Source organism: Macaca mulatta, chromosome 5 (assembly GCF_049350105.2).
Source record: "Macaca mulatta isolate MMU2019108-1 chromosome 5, T2T-MMU8v2.0, whole genome shotgun sequence".
Lineage (NCBI taxonomy): Eukaryota > Metazoa > Chordata > Mammalia > Primates > Cercopithecidae > Macaca > Macaca mulatta.
In genome coordinates, this window is record NC_133410.1 from 52680169 (window position 1) to 52699777 (window position 19609).

The window sequence follows — 19609 nt, forward strand, 5'->3', positions numbered from 1 at the left end:
ATGCCACCATGCCCAGATAATTTTTAAATTTTTTTGCAGAAATGGGATCTTTATGTTACCCAGGCTGGTCTCAAGCTCCTGGGCTCAAGCAGTCCACTCACCTCAACTTTCAAAAGTACTGAGATTACAAGTGTGAGCCATCACACTAGGCCAAGAAATTGTTTTTGTAACGATTGTTTTGTTTGACCTGTAAATGATTTTCTGGGTAGGGCATGAGAACGGTTAACTTTAAATGCCCTGAACTCCAGAGCATAGGAGGGAAATGAAAATAAAAAACAAAACAAAAAAACAAAACCAATACTGTAAATATGTAAGTTGAATAGATCATACAATGTTTTTGGTTTCCTGCCTCATTCTCTTTACAAGCGAAATATAGTTTAGTAAAAGTTGGTACACTGACTCTTGTTTATTACCTAGAGTGGGAAAGCTCAGCAACACAAGGTCTCCAGCATGACTAATATATAGCAAAGTAGTTCATGAAAGGCATCTTTAATTTTCAAAAATTAAATGGCATAATAGAATAAATACGAAAGTGTTTTTATTATTTATTTATTTTTGAAATGGAGTCTCGCTTTGTTGCCCAGGCTGGAGTGCAGTGAGGCAATCTCAGCTCACTGCAGCCTCTGCCTCCCGAGTTCAAGTGATTCTCCTGCCTCAGCCTCCTGAGTAGCTGGGATTATAGGTGCCCACCACCATGCCCGGCTAATTTTTGTATTTTTGGTAGAGACAGGGTTTTGTCATGTTGGCCAGGCTGGTCTCGAACTTCTAACCTCAGGTGATCCTCCTGCCTCATCCTCCCAAAGTGCTAGGATTACAGGCGTGAGCCACCGTGCCCAGCCTTGAAAGTGTTTTTAAAAGCAAAGTGTATGAGTTAAAATGTTATCCAAATTCAGTGGCCAATTCTCAGTCTTTGTTTACCACTCTTAGCAGTATTAGCAATATTAAACTAGTGAGATGATTTTCTAGGATATATCCAGTATTTAAAAAAAATACTCTTGGGCAGGTGTAGTGACACATGCCTGTAATCCCAGCACTTTGGGAAGCTGAGGTGGGTGGATCACAAGGTCAAGAAATCGAGACCATCCTGGTCAACATGGTGAAATTCCATCTCTACTAAAAATACAAAAATTAGCTGGACGTGGTGGCATGCACCTGTAGTCCCAGCTACTTGGGAGACTGAGGCAGGAGAATCACTTGAACCCAGAAGGCGGAGGTTGCAGTGAGCTGAGATCGCGTCACTGCACTCCAGCCTGACGACAGAGTGAGGCTTCCTCTAAAATGAATGAATAAATAAATAAATAAATAAATAATAGTAAAATACTATCTTCGCTTGGCTTCTAGAATTTTCTTCTCTATCCTTTTCCCACATTGGTGGCTTCTTCTCAGTCTCCATCGCTAGGTTCTTCTCATCTTCCTACCTCTCAACATTGGACCAATTCAGTTCTTGACCTCTATTCTCTCTTTTCTACCCACTCACTCTCTTGATGATACTATCAATTCTCATGGCCATAAATACTGTCTGATGACTCCCCAAGTCACACTTTCAGCCTTAACCCCTTTCTTAAATGCCTATGTCATAAATCTACCTTCCTGCTTAGAATTTCTGTTTGGATGTTTAAAACATAACTCTTGATTCCCTTCCCCATAACCTGCTCTGCACACCACCCCAGCTCCATCTTTCTTCTCTTAGGAAATAACTCCAACAAGGCCAAAACACTTTAGCATCATCCTTGAATTCTTTGTTTCTCCCACATGCCATATTCACCCCATTGGCAAATCCTGATGGCTTTACTATGTGTCTTAGTCAGCTTGGGCTGCTATAGCAAAATACTATAAACTGGGTGACTTAAGCAGCAAACATTTATTTTTCACAGTTCTGGAGGTTGGAAGTCCCAGATCAGGTTACCAGGATAGTCGGGTTATGGTGAGCATCATAATCTAAGTTATTGCTGACTTCTCCTTGTATCCTCACATGGCCAAAAGCCAGGCAGCTAGCTCCCTAGCCTTTCCTTAGAATGGCACCAGTCCCATTCATGAGGGCTTCACCCTTCTGATTTAATTACCTCCCACAGTCCTCACCTCCAAATACCATCACATTGGGATTAAGGTTTCAACAAATGAATTTGGAAGAACACAGACATTCAGCCTGTTGCACAGTCTAAACAGATCTAGAATCCAGCCATATCTCACTGCTTTCAACATTACTATCCTAGGCAAGGTTACTGGGGCTCCTTCCCCCTGACTTTCTCACTACTATCACCATCATAGTTTATCCTCCACACATTAGGAAAACCTTATTCTGGCTGCTGTAATTTAGATCATCCCGCTCAGAATGTATCCCCACGTCCTTCCGATAGCCCACTTCATCTATGTGATGTTGTCCTCATCTGTGTGCTCCCCTCTTGCTTCCTCACTCCACCAGCCCCACTACCCACTTCACTATGCAGGACCACCCAGGCCCACTCCTGACTCAATTGCCTTTGTGCTTCCTGTCTTAGAACTGTCTGCCACAGGTAGTGGTGTGGCACATTCACTTCCTTCTCTCTCTTTATTCATACGTCGGCTCAATTGTCAGCTTATGAGAGGCTTTTCTTATTTACTCTATCTCAAAAAATCACACCTTCTCTGTTCCTTTCTTCATTTTCTTTTTAGTGATCATCCACACATGACCAATTACATATGTGTGAGTGTGCGTGCGTGTGTGTGTGTATGTCTCATGTGGTAAGTGATATTAAATGAGTGAGATGGTTTTCTAGGATATTTCCAAATTTGTTGTAAAACAACTGAGAGAGAGAGAGAGAGAGGAAGAAATGAAAGAAGGGAGGGAAGGAAAGAAGGAAGAAAGAAAATTATTCCAAATGTGATCTCAGACCCTGTTATTAATGTGTCCTGTTTTGGATTTTCTCTAGCCCACCCTTTTCTGGGATTGACCAAATGATGACCTACAATTTGATTCTCAAAGGAATTGAAAAAATGGATTTTCCCAGGAAGATAACACGACGACCTGAGGATTTGATTCGAAGGCTTTGCAGGTGAGAATGACGGTTGGTAAACCCTTGTCTTGAAGAAAGTTTCTGTTTCTACACATTTTAAAATTAGGCGCATATTTACTTTTTGTGCTTTTTTTATATAGGCCAATTATATTTAACAAAGTCATCTCTGTTTTGCAGTGTAGGGAGTTTTAGTTGACCTCACATTACAGAATCACAGTACCTACTTATAAAGTAGTTTAAAAAGAGATCTAAATTTTTCAGACAACCTTTAGGTATCATCTTTATCTGTAGTAGAGCAAAATAAACCACAAACCTTAGGCAAAAAAAGGAGCAATTTACTATTTCAGCAATAAAAAAGAATGAAGTCATGTCATTTTCAGCAACATGGAAGGAACTGAAGGTCATTATCTTAAGTGAAATAAGCCAGACACAAAAAGACAAATATTCAATGTTCTTGTTTCCATGTAAGAGCTAAAAAATTTGAACACATGGCGATAGAGAATGGAAATGTAGATATCAGGGACTCGGAAGGGAGGGGGAGGCTGAGGGGAAGTGGGTTAAATATGTAATTTAAAAGTAAGATAAAAGGAATAAAATCAAAGTTCAAAGAGAACAATTGAATACTTAACAAAAATGTATTGTACTCAGGCAATGGATATCCTTAATACCCTGAGTTGATCACTAGGCATTATATACACATTACGAAGTTTTTCATGTGCCACATACATTTTCACAATATAAAAAAGGAGTAATTTATTTATAATCTTGTTATTTTGAAAGAAAAGTAGTCGTGATAATGAAGTGTTATTATACGACCTCTTTCCAGCTTCATTTTGTAAAAAGTGCTCCTCTGTTCTTATTTAAAATTACCCCAATTTCTACTTACCATTAAAAATAATTTGTCAGAGAATAGGAGACTTCTGGATTTTTTTGTTTAAAATTCATTTTGCTGATTTTTTCCTATTTGAACTTTTAAAAAAGCATTAAAATTTAGTAAATTTAGAACTAAAAACCTAGCTATGGGTTGCCAGTATGAATTCCTGCATGCTTCTAAGATTTCACCTTAGATGTAAATGATTCTCTAAAGCTTGCCCTGGTTTTCTCAGCAGAGTTGGCAAGATAGTGCCTGCTTGTTCCTTATTTATTCGTACTTTATACACACATATATATACACTCCAAAGTCTAATTTAACTGTGGCTCCTCCAGGGAGGAAGTCATGTCTTTTCACCTCACTAAACTCAGATGTCTGGTCTACGGTAGCAACTTCATGCATGTTTTTTAATGAATGAATGAATGAATGAACAAATAGATGTTAAGTTTTAATTTAAAATTTTCTCAGTTGTAATTATTATAAATTGCCTTTCACAAATTATTATTTTAGGCAAAATCCAACAGAAAGGCTGGGAAATCTGAAGAATGGAATAAATGACATTAAGAAACACAGGTATGTAATTATTTCTTTGCCCAGAAAAATATAGAAATTTAGAGAACAATGTAGTACTTGCAAAAACTTCTCTCAGGGGTCACAGGGGTTCCTTTCCAGAGTTTCAATTTTTTCTTTATGGTGCTTTGCTTTTTATCTGTGTTTTAGTAGATGTAGTTATAATAATCAAACTCAAAGTAATTTGTCTCATGTTGGAAATTCATATCAAGAATGACTGAAGTTACAAAAGAAGTTACAAAATCATGTCTTCAAGTCATAGCAAATTAACTTTTTATCCACTTCTGTCTTTATTATTCGTGTGTGTGTGTGTGTGTGTGTGTGTGTGTGTGTATGTGTGTGTTGACAGAGTCTCGCCCTGTTGCCCAGGCTGGAGTGCGATGCCACGATCTTGGCTCACTGCAACCTCCACCTCTTGAGTTCAAATGACCCTCCTGCCTCAGCCTCCCAAGGAGCTGGGATTACAGGCAGCCACCACCACACTCAGCTGATTTTTGTATTTTAGGAGAGGCAGGGTTTCACCATGTTGGCCAGGCTAGTCTCAAACTCCTGACCTCGTGATCCACCTGCTTTGGCCTCCCAAAGTGCTGGGATTACAGGCGTGAGTCACCACGCCTGATCCTAGTATGTATTTTTATTGATCTATGCTAGTTGTACATATTTATTATACTTTGAAATATCAACTTGAAATCTGTGAAGGAATTACATTCTAATCTGGGCATTTAATTTGTAAGTAAAGGAGGATACCATTGTTGTTGTCAGTATTCAAGAGGATGGGTCACCTAAATCAACTGAAAAAGTATTATATTTCAGGTTTAATTAATAATATATATTTATTTTAAACATAATTTTCCTTTGAATATCCTCAAATTCTGAACCCTCGTGGTATATTTTACTTTTTGCGTAATGGACACTGATTTCACTGGTTTCCACAGAACCTCAAACCATGCTTTATTCTTGTGCAGTAATCTGACATGTACATTTTCAGTTCTGTGAATTTTTAAAGCTGGCCTTCAGAACCATTGATAACCTTCATAAGACATCCTGTCTGATTTATTAAATATTCAAATGTGACAGTTCAAACCTTCAAGTTTTGGCTTGTTAAATCAGTGCTTGGATAACTGCTGACATCTTTAAGATATTTTCATTTTGTTCATGATTCACAGATATAAAAAATTCTGAGAATATGTAGATAGTGCAAAATACATTTGAGAATTTTGTTAATTGAAATCCTTCGACTACACTGATGTTCACTTTTAGAAATGAAAACACCTCATTCCTTTATGGATCTTTTCACTGAGGAATTAGGGGCACATCAACATGGTATGAAAATAAAGGGACAAGGGCTGTTGCTGAATAGAAATGCTATTCATGTTTCTTAACAGTAGCAGTACAGCTTCAAAACAAAAACAAAAAATCAACCTGCCAACTCTACTGTATGTGTTAATGAACTTACTTGAAATAAAGCCATGTATTCAATATTGTAAATTCATATTGAGGTCTGCCTTAAGGGTGTTTTTAGGAAGAAAGGGAGGGAGGAAACATAGGAAGGAAAGAAAGATAAAGACACGTGTAGATTTTATAGAATCAAAAATGCTTGTAGTATTCTAATGTTCTTTACTATCTTTTGGATTGCCTTCAGCTGTAAAACTCATTATTTGTCTTAGATTCTAATTTATTTTCTTCCAGCACTCCATGCTGTTATCACAATTTCTTTTCTCATTGTAAAATGACACAGAAACACACTATTCATATTGAGGAAACAAGTGCTCTGTCAATTAAAGCCTTTCTTCCAATATACATTCTTCCTTTCTCTCATTATAGAAGGGTCTTCATGTTTTGCTCTGGTATAGCTGGGAGATAGAAGCGATATATTTGTCAACAGGCTCCAGCTTTAGCTTTTACTTCTTCTTTACCTGAGGCTCATTTAAATGGAGCTGTCAAATTGTCATTAGATGCATGTGCAAATTGATGTTAAAGATTTTCTCACCTCAGCATAGTAATAAAGAATTTTGAATTTGCTTCCCTGTAGGGATTAATTTGTCTATTCCTTCTTAATAGGCAACATTGTCTTTGCTATATGTAATATAGAGTCTGAGTGCAGAGTATAGAGGTGATTAATTAGATATATACCAAATTTACACAGTGTCTTTGGTTGTGTAAATGCTCAGAAGCATTTTTCATTCTATTTTCATAGTGCTTTTTAAGCTATAAAGCTGAAGGTGGGGAACATCAGAACACTTGATCTCTCTCTCCAAATGGGAGTGTTTAAAAACCTTCCACAAGTCTTTAAGCTGTGTAGCTTCTCTACTCAGTATATTCTTAGAATTAAAAACAAACAACAAGCAAACAAACAAAAAAACTTCTTTCTAAAGTTTGGCATCAGATTTTCTCAGTCTCTTCTAAAGTGAAACTTTTTTTCTTAGAGAACCAGTCACTTTAATTTTGTATTTTGAAACAATACAGTTGTATGTATCTGTCCGTTCTATATTAAATAATCTTCCCCAAAAATAGTTACAGAGCTCTACTGTCTTGTATCTAAGAGCTAATTTAAAACTAGGCACCAGTCATGTCTCCCAACACCTATCTTAAAAGAAGGCTGATGTACTTATGGGGTACAACTAAATCTTTCCTGACAGGAAGAGGAAACATTTGTTTCAGGTACAGGCATACCTTGTTTTATCACACTTTGCTTTACTTACTATACCTTGTAGATATTTTATTTTTTACAAATTGAAGGTTTGTGATAACCCTGCATCAAGCAAGTCTATCAGGGCCATTTTTTCCAACAGCGTTTGCTCACTTTCTGTGTCTGTGATACATTTTGGTAATTCTGACAATATTTTACACTTTTCATTATTTTTATATCTATTATAGTGATCTGTGATCAGTGTTCTTTGATGTTAGTATTGTAATTTTGAGGGTACCACAAACCACAGCCATATAAGAGGCCAGACTTCATCGATAGGTGTTGTGTGTTCTGATGAGTTTATCAATGGCCCATTTTCCCATCTCTCTCTCTACCCAGACCTCCCTATTTCCTGAGACACAACAGAATTGAAATCAGGCCAGTTAATAACCCTACAGTGGCCTCTAAGTATTCGAGTAAAAGAAACAGTCTCATGTCTCTCACTTTAAATAAAAAGCTAGAAATTATTAAGCTTAGTGAAGAAGGCATATCAAAAGCTGAGACAGACTGAAAGCTAGGTCTCCTGTGCCAATTAGACAAGGTTCGAATCCAAAGGAAAGTTTCTTGAAGGAAATTAAAGGTGTTACTCCAGTGAACACACATGTATTAGTCAGAGTTCTCTAGAGGTATAGAACTAATGGAATAGATATATAAAGGGGAGTTTATTAAGTATTAACTCACACGATCACAAGGTCCCACAATAGGCTGTCTGCAGGCTGAGGAACAAGGAGAGCAATCCGAGTTCAAAAACTGAAGAACTTGGAGTCCCATATTTGAGGGCAAGAAGCATCCAGTATGGGAGAAAGATGTAGACTGGGAGGCTAGGCCAGTCTCTCTTTTCACATTTTTCTGCCTGCTTATATTCTAGCTACACTGGCAGCTAATTAGATGGTGCTCACCGAGATTAAGGGCGGGTCTGCCTTTCCCAACCCACTGACTCAAATGTTAATCTCTTTTGGCAACACCCTCACAGACACACCCAGAATCAATACTTTGTATCCTTCAATCCAATCAACTTGACACTCATTATTAACCATCACAACACACATTGTAAGAAAGCAAAACTGCCTTATTGCTGATATGGAACAAATTTTAGTAGTCTGTGTAGAGGACAGACCAGACACAACATTTCCTTAACCCAAAGTCTAATCCAGAGCAAAATTCAAACTCTTGTCAACTTTATGAAGGCTGACAGAGGTGAGGTAGCTGAAGAAGAAAAGTCAGAAGCTGTCAGAAATTGGTTCATGAAGTTTAAGAAAAAAAGCCGTCTCCATAACTTTAAAAGGACAAGGTGAAACAGCAAGTGCTGATTTAGAAGCCACAGCAAGTTATCCGGAAGATACAGCTGAGATCATTGATGAAAGTGTCTACATAAACAACAGATTTTTAATGAAGAATAAATTGCTTACATTGAAAGAAGATGCTGTGTAGGATTTGCCTAGCTAGAGAGGAGAAGCTAATATCTAGCTTCAAAGCTTCAAAGAACAGATTAACTCTCTTATTAGGAATGCAACTGGTGACTTGATGTCAATGCTCATTTGCCATTCTAAAAATTCTAAGGCCCTTAAGAATGATGCTTAATCTACTCTGCCTGTACTTTATAAATTGAACAAAGCCTGTATGACACCATATCTGTTTACAGGATGGTTTACTAAATGTTTTAAGTCTACTCTTGAGACCTACTGCTCAGAATAAATTATTTTGTTCAAATATTACTGTTCATTGACAATGCACCTAGTCACCAAAGAGCTCTGATGGAAATGTGCAAGGAGATTAATATATTTTCATGGCTGTTAACATCCATTCTGCAGCCCATGAACCAAAGAGTATTTATTTTTTAATTTTAATGTTTTGAGGGTCTCATTCTGTTATCCAGGCTGGAACGCAGTGGCACAATCATGGCTCACTGCAGCCTAAACCTCAAGGAATAATTTTGATGAATTTAAAGTCTTGTTTTTAAGAAATACATTTGGTAAGGCTATAGCTTCCATAGTGATTCCTTTGATGGCTCTGGGCAAAGTGAATTGAAAACCTTCTGGAAAGGATTCACCATTCTAAATGTCATTAAAAGCATTTGTGATTTCTCAGAGGAGACTAAAATAGCAACATCAATAGGAGTCTGGAAAAAGTTGATCCTAACCCTCATAAATGGCTTTGAGAAGCTGAAGACTTAATTGGAGAAAGCAAATGCAGATGTTCTAGGAATAGCAATAAAACTAGAATTTGAAGTGAAGCCTGAACATATGACTGAATGTTGCAATCTAATGATGAAACTTGAACAGATGAGGAGTTGATTATTGATGAGCAAAGAAAGTGGTTTCTTGAAATACAATCTACTTCTTACAAAAATGCTGTGAACATGTTGAAATGACAACAAAGGATTTAAATGTTACATAAACTTACTTAGTTGATAATGTAGTAGCAGAGTTTGGAAGAATTGACCTCAATTTATTTATTTGTTTATTTATTTATTTTAGACAGAGTCTCCCTGTCACCCAGGCTGGAGTGCAGTGGTGTGAGCAGGGCTCACTGCAGCCTTGAATTCCTGGGCTCGAGTGATCTTTCTGCCTTAGCCTCCTGAGTAGCTGGGACTATGGGTGAATGCCACCATGACTGGATAATTTTTTAACAATTTTTTTTGTAGAGACGAGTGTCTTGCCATGCTACCCAAACTCCTGACCTCAAGAGATCCTCCCACATTAGCCTCTCAAAGTGCTAAGATTATAGGCATGAGCCATTATGCCTAGCCTGACCTCAGTTTTAAAAGAAGTTCTACTCTGCATAAAATGCTGTCAAACAGTATCACATGCTGTAGAGAACTTTTATGAAACAAAAAGTTAATCAATGCAGCAAACTTTATCATTGTCTTATTTTAAGAAGATACCACAGCCACTCCAACCTTCACCAACCCCTACCCTTGTCAGTCAGCAGCCATCAACACCAAGGCATGACCTTCTACCAGCAAAAAGATTATGACTCATTGAAGGCTCGGATGATTGTTAGCATTTTTAGCAATAAAGTATTTTTAAATTATGTACATTTTTAGACATAATGCTGTTGTACACTTAATACATTGCAGTTTAGTTTAAACATAACTTTTATATGCACTGGGAGCTCCAAAATTTGTGTGACTTGCCTTATTACAGTGGTTTGGATCTGAGGCTTCAATATCTCCAAGGTATGCCTGTATTTTAACATTGTTTTTGATATTTGTAGTCTTTGAAATTACTTTCAAGAATAGGCTCTATGAGTCTTCTGAAATGAAGAAGGAGTTTATGTGCTGTTGCTGCTAATATTTCTCTGGTGAATATTTTTTATACATCAGTGCATACTGGTGTTTGCATTACTTAAAATGTGGTTAGTGTCAAAACGCCATGTGTTAAGTGAATAGCCATGCATGTTAAGTAAATATTGTGATAAATCAGATTGTAACAAGTACTCTGTAAGCAACACATGGGTTGTTTGATTCAGTAGATTGATGGTAATGATTTTTATTAATATTTGTGAAGCACCTCTGAGTAGAGCATTGTAAAATATGTTAAAAGAAATTGTTGCCATATTTGGTGACGAAAGAAAAGAATCCGTAGAACTGTGTACCTAGAAATCCCTAAAAGTGGAGGTTCAGTCTCTGCAAAAAAGCAATGGGTAGAACAAAGAGAGGACTTCTGTGGTTTTACAGCAAGGGCAGAGGAGGGATATAAAACAGCTGGGTTGCTGTCTGATTCTCACTCTTTGACTGGAGTTTCAGCAGCTTATGGCAAAATGATATTTTGGTTTAGAATAGCATCTGAAATGGAATGCACTAGAGTCTGCTCTCTCTGTTTTTCATTCCTTTTCTATTGCTAAGCTTAGACTTGTCATGGGAAATCCAGTCAAGCACTGAACCAAACCCAAATCTGGGGATGAGAAGAGATTGAGAAAGGTGGAAGAGCCTAACTTCTGGTATGGCCAACAGACAGAGTAGTGTGACAGCCTCCTGAAAGTCTCCCTGCCTTTAATCACAGGGACACATCACCATCCCATTCTGGCCCCTGTGGTCATTATTTCTAAAGCAGCCAGAAGTAGCTTTTGAAAACTAGCTTCTGTCATTGACTTAGAGCTTTCTGATTCTTTCACTACATGTAGAAATCTTGATTCCTTACTGTTCCTGCAAAGCTCTACATGATCTAGCCTCTGGGTCTTTCTCAGACTCATTTTTTTTTTCTAGTTTCCTCTGCATTCACTACACTTCAGCTCATTCCTTCCATCTGGAAGGGCTTTGCCACAGATCTTCCCATGGTTCCCCCTTCTCTTCATTCAGGCTCTTTCAAATATCACTTTTTCGAATACCACCCTAGCTATTAGCAGCCCCTCCCAACCTGTTTCTATTCCCGATATCATCTACCACTTTATTCTCTTTTATCTTCCTTGTATTTACTACTGCCTGAAATTAATTTAATAATTTATATTGTTTACTTGACTTTTTTCATCACCTCCCAGCAAAACAAAAACATCTTAAAACCTTCCACAAGTCTTTAAGCTGTGTAGCTTCTCTACTCAGTATATTCTTAGAATTAAAAAACAAACAAAAAAATTTCTAAAGTTTAGCGTCAGATTTTCTCAGTCTCTTCTAAAGTGAAACTTTTTTCTTAGAGAACCAGTCACTTTAATTTTGTATTTTAAAACAGTATAGTTGTATGTATCTGTCCATTCTATATTAAATAATCTTCCCCAAAAATAGTTACAGAACTCTACTGTCTTATATCTAAGAGCTAATTTAAAACTAGGCACCAGTCATGTCTCCCAACACCTATCTTAAAAGGAGGCTGATATACTTGTAGGGTGCAACTAAATCTTTCCTGAAAGGAAGAGGAAACCTTTGTTTCGGGTACAAGCATACCTTGTTTTATTGCACTTTGCTTTACTTACTGCACCTTGCAGATATTTTATTTTTTACAAATTGAAGGTTTGTGATAACCCTGCATCAAGCAAGTCTATCAGGGCCATTTTTTGATGCCTGAGACCAAGTCGACTTTCCATAAATATTGGTTGGCTGGCTGAGCTGACCTCAGTGTGCCAGTAGAAAAGATCAGTGGCTATAGAACAGCATGATTTCATGTTCTTGATATAAAATCCTGAGAGACAGAGTAGATTGTTTCTATTCAAGAGAAATGAGGCCTCCTGACTCCTGGTGTTAGATATTTCTAGACCATCAAGCTGGAAATATATGCTTGAAATACATGAAGATCAATCAGATCAGCCCTTTTAGATTAATGATGTGTAAGCAATGATGAAAGAACTTCCGCTTAATCCCATATTTTCACAGATTACTGTAAAATACTTTTTTCTGTGTAAGTGTGTTCCTTTGCAGAGTCATTCAGTCACTCAACAAAAATTTATTGAGCCCCTGTCCTATATCAAGCACTACTCCAAGTGTTTGGGCACAGAGAAAAGGAACTAGATAAAAATCCCTGCCCTCATGGAGCTTGCTTTCTATTGGGGAGATAGAAAGTAAACACGATAACTAAGCCAAGTAGTATATTAGATAGCTATAGATGCTAAGGGGGTAAAATAAAGTAGGGAAGGAGGATAAGAAGCGTGTGTGTGTGTGTGTGTGTGTGTGTGTGTGTGTGTGTGTATTTGTGGGGGAGAGTTGCAATTTTAGATTGGATGACCAAAGAAGATCTCACTGAGAAGATGACCTTTGAGAAAAGACATGAAGGTGGTGAGAGAATAAGACATGGAAATCTAGAGAAAGAACAATCCAGCCTTGAGTACAAAGGCCTTAAAATGGGAACATCCCTGGCTGGTTAGGAAAATAGTGAGAAGACAAATGAGTTAAGAGAGAAAGAAAGAGAAAAGTAAAACAGTGGTAAGGTAATGGAAGGATGGTGGTAGAAACAATGATTTTAGGCCTTGTAGGTTACAGCAAATACATGGAATAGACTTTGCCCTTTATACTGAGTAAGATGGAAAAGGTGGGGGAATATTGAACCAAAGCATGTTGTGACCTGACTTTGCTATAAATGACCAATCTTGCTGCTGAGTTATCTCCAGCACAAAAGTAGGGCTGGTTCCTTGCTAGTAGAGTAAAGGTGTTGAAGACTGGCCAGATACTGAATATAGATAGAATTAGAATCTAGCACTGACAAGATTTGCTCATAGACTCAGGTAGGATATAAGACAAAGAACAACTACAAGAGTTTTGGTTTGAGCAACTGGAAGAATTAAGATAAGGTTGGTGGAGAAAATTTTAAGCTTTTGTTTGGAACTGATACATGCCAGATGCCTATTAGACATCTAATTGTGAGAAGATGAATAACAATTGTAGACCTTAGCCTGTAGGCTGATGGAGGGGTCTTGGTTGGAAATAGAAATCTGGGAATAATTAGTATGTAAGTGCTATTTAAAGCTGTAGCAGATAACTTGACATGCGAATACTTTATCATCCAAGTAATATTCCTTTTTGTCCTCTCTTTCTCTCTTTCTTTTTCTCCTTCCTTCCTTCCTTCCTTCCTTCCTTCCTTCCTTCCTTCCTTCCTTCCTTCCTTCCCTCCTTCCTTCTTTCTGTCTTTCTTTCTCATTTTTCAGGTGGTTAAATGGTTTTAATTGGGAGGGACTGAAAGCACGGAGCCTTCCATCGCCTTTACAAAGAGAGGTATTGTATTTATTATATTACTTTTTTCCCCAGGGACTTGTTTTTGTACACAGATTTTAGATGTATGTGAATGTATATGCCCATAACAGATTTTAGGTGGTTTTTTTTTTTGAAAAACAGGTTTTTTTAAAATTAAGTGAATTTATCTTAGTAATTGTGATTATACGGTGAATTTATCTTAGTAATTGTGATTATAGGGACTAAATAGTACTGCCTAGTTGATGGACATTAACTTACCTATCAGGAACCTAATACATGTCAGTGCCACTTAAGTCCCAAAGTAGTCAGTGTTGTTCAGGCTGACAAATGACTGTAGAAATTTGATGTGAACAATGTATGTAACTTAAAATTTTCTAACAGTCATGTTAAAAAGTGAAAAAAAAACCAGGTGAAAATAATTTTAATTTTTTATCATAATACCTCCAAAATATTATTTCAATATGTAATCAATACAAAATAATAGTAAGATAGGTTATGTTTATTTTTCACACTGAATTTTCTAAATCCCAAGTGAATTTTACTGTTACAGCACATCTCAGTTCAGATGAGGGACATTTCAAGTGCTCAGTCACTTTGTGTTGCTGATGGTTATATTATTGGATAGTGCAGCTCTAGAGGAAGCAGAACTTCAGCTAACATGGGAGTAAGAATATCTCAGGAATGATCTAGGTCAACATACTACTAAGTTTATGTTAGTGTTTTTTCCAAAAGAATGCAAAGATCTGTGTTTCCTCTTATACATTTGTAGATGATATCTGAATTTTTTTCCTCAAAGTATAGTTGTGGAGAATATGATTTCTAGTATGTTATAAATATTGACATTTTAAAATAAAACACTACTGTTACTTCATTCCCTTAAATGTGTCTACTATAATCTAAATACCATTGAGATTTAATACATATCAGCCACTTATAAAGTGTGGGCAGAAATATTGTATCACTCCTTTTCATCATATCATCATATTTTCATTCTATGTTCCCTATAAGATTTCATCCTAATGTAAAATGTTTCTATGCTTGACAATCTTTCATGATCATTCTTTAAATGCCTTTAAATTTTAGATTTAAAATTTGTAATAACATCAATATTTCTTCTCAATTCTGTTATAATTACATTTTTATGGCATGCGGTGTCAAATGGCATAAATATATTATGAATTTCTAAAGGTCATTATTAAACAAACATTTTTTGAGAAGAAATTATTTCATGGTACCTATGGATAGATATTGTTTATTAAAAGAATGGGATCAGATTCAGCATCAATTCTATTCCTTTTTAAAATTATTGTTATATAGATACAAGTTCTAAGAGTTGTGTTCTCACATATATCAGTGGGAATGGAGGGTTTTATTACAGCGATGTCACTTTGAGCTCCTGAATGATCTCTAGCTCTGTTCCTCCACCACATTCTCATCTATCATAAATAATATTTTTAATTATTTTTCAGCTGATCATTCAATCAGGCACTACTTACATTTGTTTGAAAGCAGAGTTAGAAATCATTTTATTTGTGAAATAATTTAATACCAGCATAATTTTAGTCTTTCAACAGGGTCACTAATATTTTGAATTGTTCCTTTTTTGGCATTCTGAATACTTTATAAGGATCAATTAACCGTAAAAAATTTCAGGACTGGTGAAAAACTTATACAATGGAAGAAGAATGCTGGCAGATTTTGATTTTAAAAGAGTTTTCAATTAAAAAAATAAATAGACATAATTTCTGTCACTTTTTTTTTTTTGAGACGAAGTCTTACTCTGTTACCCAGGCTGGAGTGCAGTGCTGTGATCTCAGCTCACTGCAGCCTTCACAAACTCTCAGGTTCAAGTGATTCTCCTGCCTCAGCCTCCAAAGTAGCTGGGATCACAGGTGTGTACCACCATGCCCAACTAATTTTTATATTTTTAGTATAGATGGAGTTTCACCACATTGGCCAGGTTGGTCTCGAACTCCTGACTTCAGGTGATCCACCTGTCTCGGCCTCCCAAAGTGCTGGGATTACAGGCATGAGCCACAGCGCCTGGCCTATTTCTGAATGTTTTCTTTAGGAAAACTCCTCATGCCATGTAGTTACTATTGAATGTTATCTGGTGACCAAATGTATTTGGTTGTAAAGAGAAGATCTCATGAGGCTGAGACTAGGACTCAAGAATGATAATTGGTCATTTTTTTCTAGTATGTAACTTCCAAGTGGTTGCAGTATGAAATCAGTGTTCTGATATAAAAAGCATTACCCATATGTGATAGCATGCTTGGTGAACATTATTCTTCCTTTTGTTTTAATTATCTCTGTATTAGCTCAATGGACCCATAGATCACAGCTACTTTGACAAATACCCTCCTGAAAAGGGAATGCCTCCAGATGAGCTATCAGGCTGGGATAAAGACTTCTGACAGAAGAAAAGTTGATTACTGCCTGTACACTACAGAAGAGGACCTCAACGATCAATAATCCAACACATTATTTTCTTTTCAGAGTATTATAATATCTTTGGAAGACCATTAGGGAAAAGAAATCCCTGCACAAGGGGAAGAGGAGAATGGTATGGATGTGATTCTGAGTTATAATGTCTCATTTAGATGCTGTGGATTGTGGATGTATTACATTCTTTGCTTTTCTCAACTGCTAGAGGCTACCCCATTTTCCTTTCCACAATCAGAGCCATTTTTGTTTAAGTGGCAGGTTTTTCTGCGATATATTGTTCCATTCTAATCATATCCTTCTAGTTTGAGTACTACTAACGTTTAAAAAGGGTCTTGTCCTTGAATAACTAAGTCATACAAATAGAAGGAAAAACAATGGTGAATTTTGGAGAGCTCCCCAGCTCTCAGCAACTTCATATAAGCATGATGGCATCTTAAAATGGTGGTTTGCAGAAAGCATGGTAGCCAACAGAACCTCCTGACTTTCACCTGCTTTTAACCTGAGAATATATTAATATGCCTCTGACATGAGTCCAGGGAGAGGCAAGATTGAGCAATAGTCAGTGGTACCTTTCCCCAAAGTAATTGAATCAATCAATCCAGTCAGATAATTATTTTCTATTGGGCAATAGAAAAAAAAGTAAAGCAAGAACTATTTTCTTTCCTTTACGATCAGCTGTGATACCTTAGACACTTTTCAAAAGCCCTCGTTCAAGATAGTTACAAATGTGTGGTTAAATGATGCTAAAATATTTTCACCACCAAAGTAGAAAATATGCTGGAACAAAATTGTGAAGGCTTTTGCCTTCCAGTAAATAGAAAGGAGAATATATTCTAATAGGTAAGACTGCTAACTCTGAAAATCTGAGGTATTTTGAAAAATTCTGTGATTGTTGTTATTAATAAACCAAAATTGTATAGAATCATCGTTAATTTTTAATCTAAATCCCATTGACAAATGTTGATGCACTGTAATCACTGCTGAGTTAATAGTTCTTTTTAAAGACATCTGAGTCATGGATGGGTTTATAAATTTAGATTGTTAAGACAGGCAAGCCACCGGAAAAGTGATGGGATTTCAGAAGTAAAAGGGACAACAGCATTCCTCCTATCCCTTCCTTGCAATCATCCAAATAATAAATAGGATAGTTTCAATAGCATGGGATCCTAGTACCTAAGAACTTTACTGATGAATGGTTGTATGTATTGACCATGATCATTCCCTTACCCTTCTTCCAAAATGAATGAGAAGCAGAGACTTTTCTGTAGTTTTTAAATCTAGCAGAGTAAAAATGCTGTATAAGTTCCGGGATTATTCGAGCTTCTGGTTATATTTTCACATGATAATGTTCTATGTCAAAAGCAACCTCTACTCAGTCCCCACTCATAATTTCATCATTCAGAAAAAAGCCAGCTATATGCTTCCTTAACGAGTTAAGCTAGATAAGTGAAGCCCAATCCAGAGAGGTGCATCCTTAACAAATTAGATTTCCACATTTATAATCCTTTTGCTGAACCAAAGAGTTTTTGTTCCTGGAGCTGTATTTTTAAAGATTATGTATTGTACATAGAATAATCATTTTTAAGAGGATTGACATAACCTGCTTAAAGAATTTCTAAGAGTTTTTAAAGATTTTTATTTGAATTTGGTTTGTTTGTACTGTATGTTTTTCCATGTATATATTTTTAAATTACCAACATATAAAGATAGAAAATTTACGTATTGGGTGGATATTAGGACTGTACAGTTATAATAGGAATGATATTCTCAAAGCTGATCAATAGTTGTAATTTTTAAAACCCTACATATATAGAAATAAAAACCAAGTTAGAGTACTACAGGTTTATTTTTCCTGTGATTGACCATGCCAATGTGTTATCCTCCCATGTGATTTTTATTGTTTCCTTAGAGTACTTAAAAGATGAAGAAATGAGAGATTGAACCATTAAATAATCCCAACTCCACTATTTACTAACTGAGTGACTTTGGGAAAGTGATTTAGCTTTTTTGAGTACTAGCTTTCTCATTCATAGAAAAAGGCAGAATAAAGTAATATTTACTTTAGAGGCTTGTTTCAGGGATTAAGTTATGTAGAGAGTCTTTTGCCTGGTATCTGTGAAATAACCATTGCTGCATAGACGGGAGCTACTGTTACTGTCTCTATTAAAATTAAAGGGGCCTTAATAACCATTTAGTCCTGAATCTTATGTATCATTGGTATCTGTATGCAGAATTGTACTGATCAAATCCAGTGTCTGTCTTTTTTTTTTCTTTTAAATCATGAAGTAAAAATGATTGATGAAAAACTTCGGTGTATGAGATGAAGGGTTAACCCTCACTAAAATGAAGTGCTTCATTAAGTTAACCTAAATTTTATTTTTTATGAATTAAAGATACACACATATAAGGAAATACAGAAAATTACCCTCATATATGCAAACCCATCATTTTCCTAATCATTAAATCATTCCCAATCTCTCTTGTTAGGATATAAACTTAATTTTTCATCCTTGAGCTTCTTCCAAGTGGGACCAACTTTTCATAATTATAGGTTCTTAATGTTTTCTTAAAATATAAACACATCTGAAGAAAAGAGAGTGTAGTAGTGAAAAGTAAGAGATTTAGAGAAGAAAAAAAGACTTGGGCTTGAATTCCAGCTCTGCCCAGATTTATGTAACCTTGAACATTAAACCACAGCTTTATTCTTCTGGAACTTGGAGATATACATTTAAAGCTTTGAAACCTTGCGCCAGAATATTATTACTAGTAGGTCATTCATAATAAACATTTGAAAATAAATATATATGTATTTTTTGGGGCACAATAACAAATCCTTGTTCTTTATTGCTAAACATTGTACTAGGAGTATTTATATCTTAATATATATAAATAATCGTTCACACAAGATTCTAAAATAATTGTAAATACACAGATAGTTGACTTTATTCAAAATTTTTTATTTATTGGCCTTAAACATGCATTTTATTTTAAAAAAAAAACAGATGCTCATTTTATTTTATTTTTAAATTACCTGAGGGCTCCAGTATGATGATGATGATGATTATTGTTATTTATATCTTTCTCTCATTTAAAAAATTCTACATTCAGGGTGCACATGCATGTTTGTTACTTGGGTATATTGCATAATGGTGGTGATTTGGCTTTCGATGTACCCATCACCCAAATTTAAATATATATTTTATTCATGATTTAGCTCTGATGGTTTTGCATGGCTTAGTCCCAGTTGTTATAACTGTGTAACAAATTACCCCAAAACTTAGTTGCTTAGAACAACCATTTTGTTACTCTCCTAGATTTCATGGGCCAGGAATTCAGACAACACATGACAAGGATGGCTTGTCTCTGCACCACAGTATCTGGGGAACCAGGTGGAAAGGCTCAAAGACTAAAGGTGACTCAGT

At 36.1% G+C, this 19609-nt stretch overlaps 1 protein-coding gene across 5 annotated transcripts in view; it reads left to right on the plus strand.

Annotated features, from left to right (window-relative positions):
* The window catches only part of PRKG2 (protein kinase cGMP-dependent 2), a 122763-nt gene extending 104270 nt beyond the window's left edge, over window positions 1–18493 (plus strand). For all 5 annotated transcript variants that reach the window (XM_078002639.1, XM_015138436.3, XM_015138435.3 and 2 more), the window contains 4 exons: window positions 2910–3032; window positions 4375–4437; window positions 13694–13760; window positions 16061–18493. In XM_078002639.1, coding sequence (XP_077858765.1) covers window positions 2910–3032; window positions 4375–4437; window positions 13694–13760; window positions 16061–16156 — 349 coding nt within the window. In that variant the 3' untranslated portion in view covers window positions 16157–18493. The remainder of the gene's footprint in view (window positions 1–2909; window positions 3033–4374; window positions 4438–13693; window positions 13761–16060) is intronic.
* The last annotated feature ends 1116 nt before the right edge of the window (window positions 18494–19609 follow it).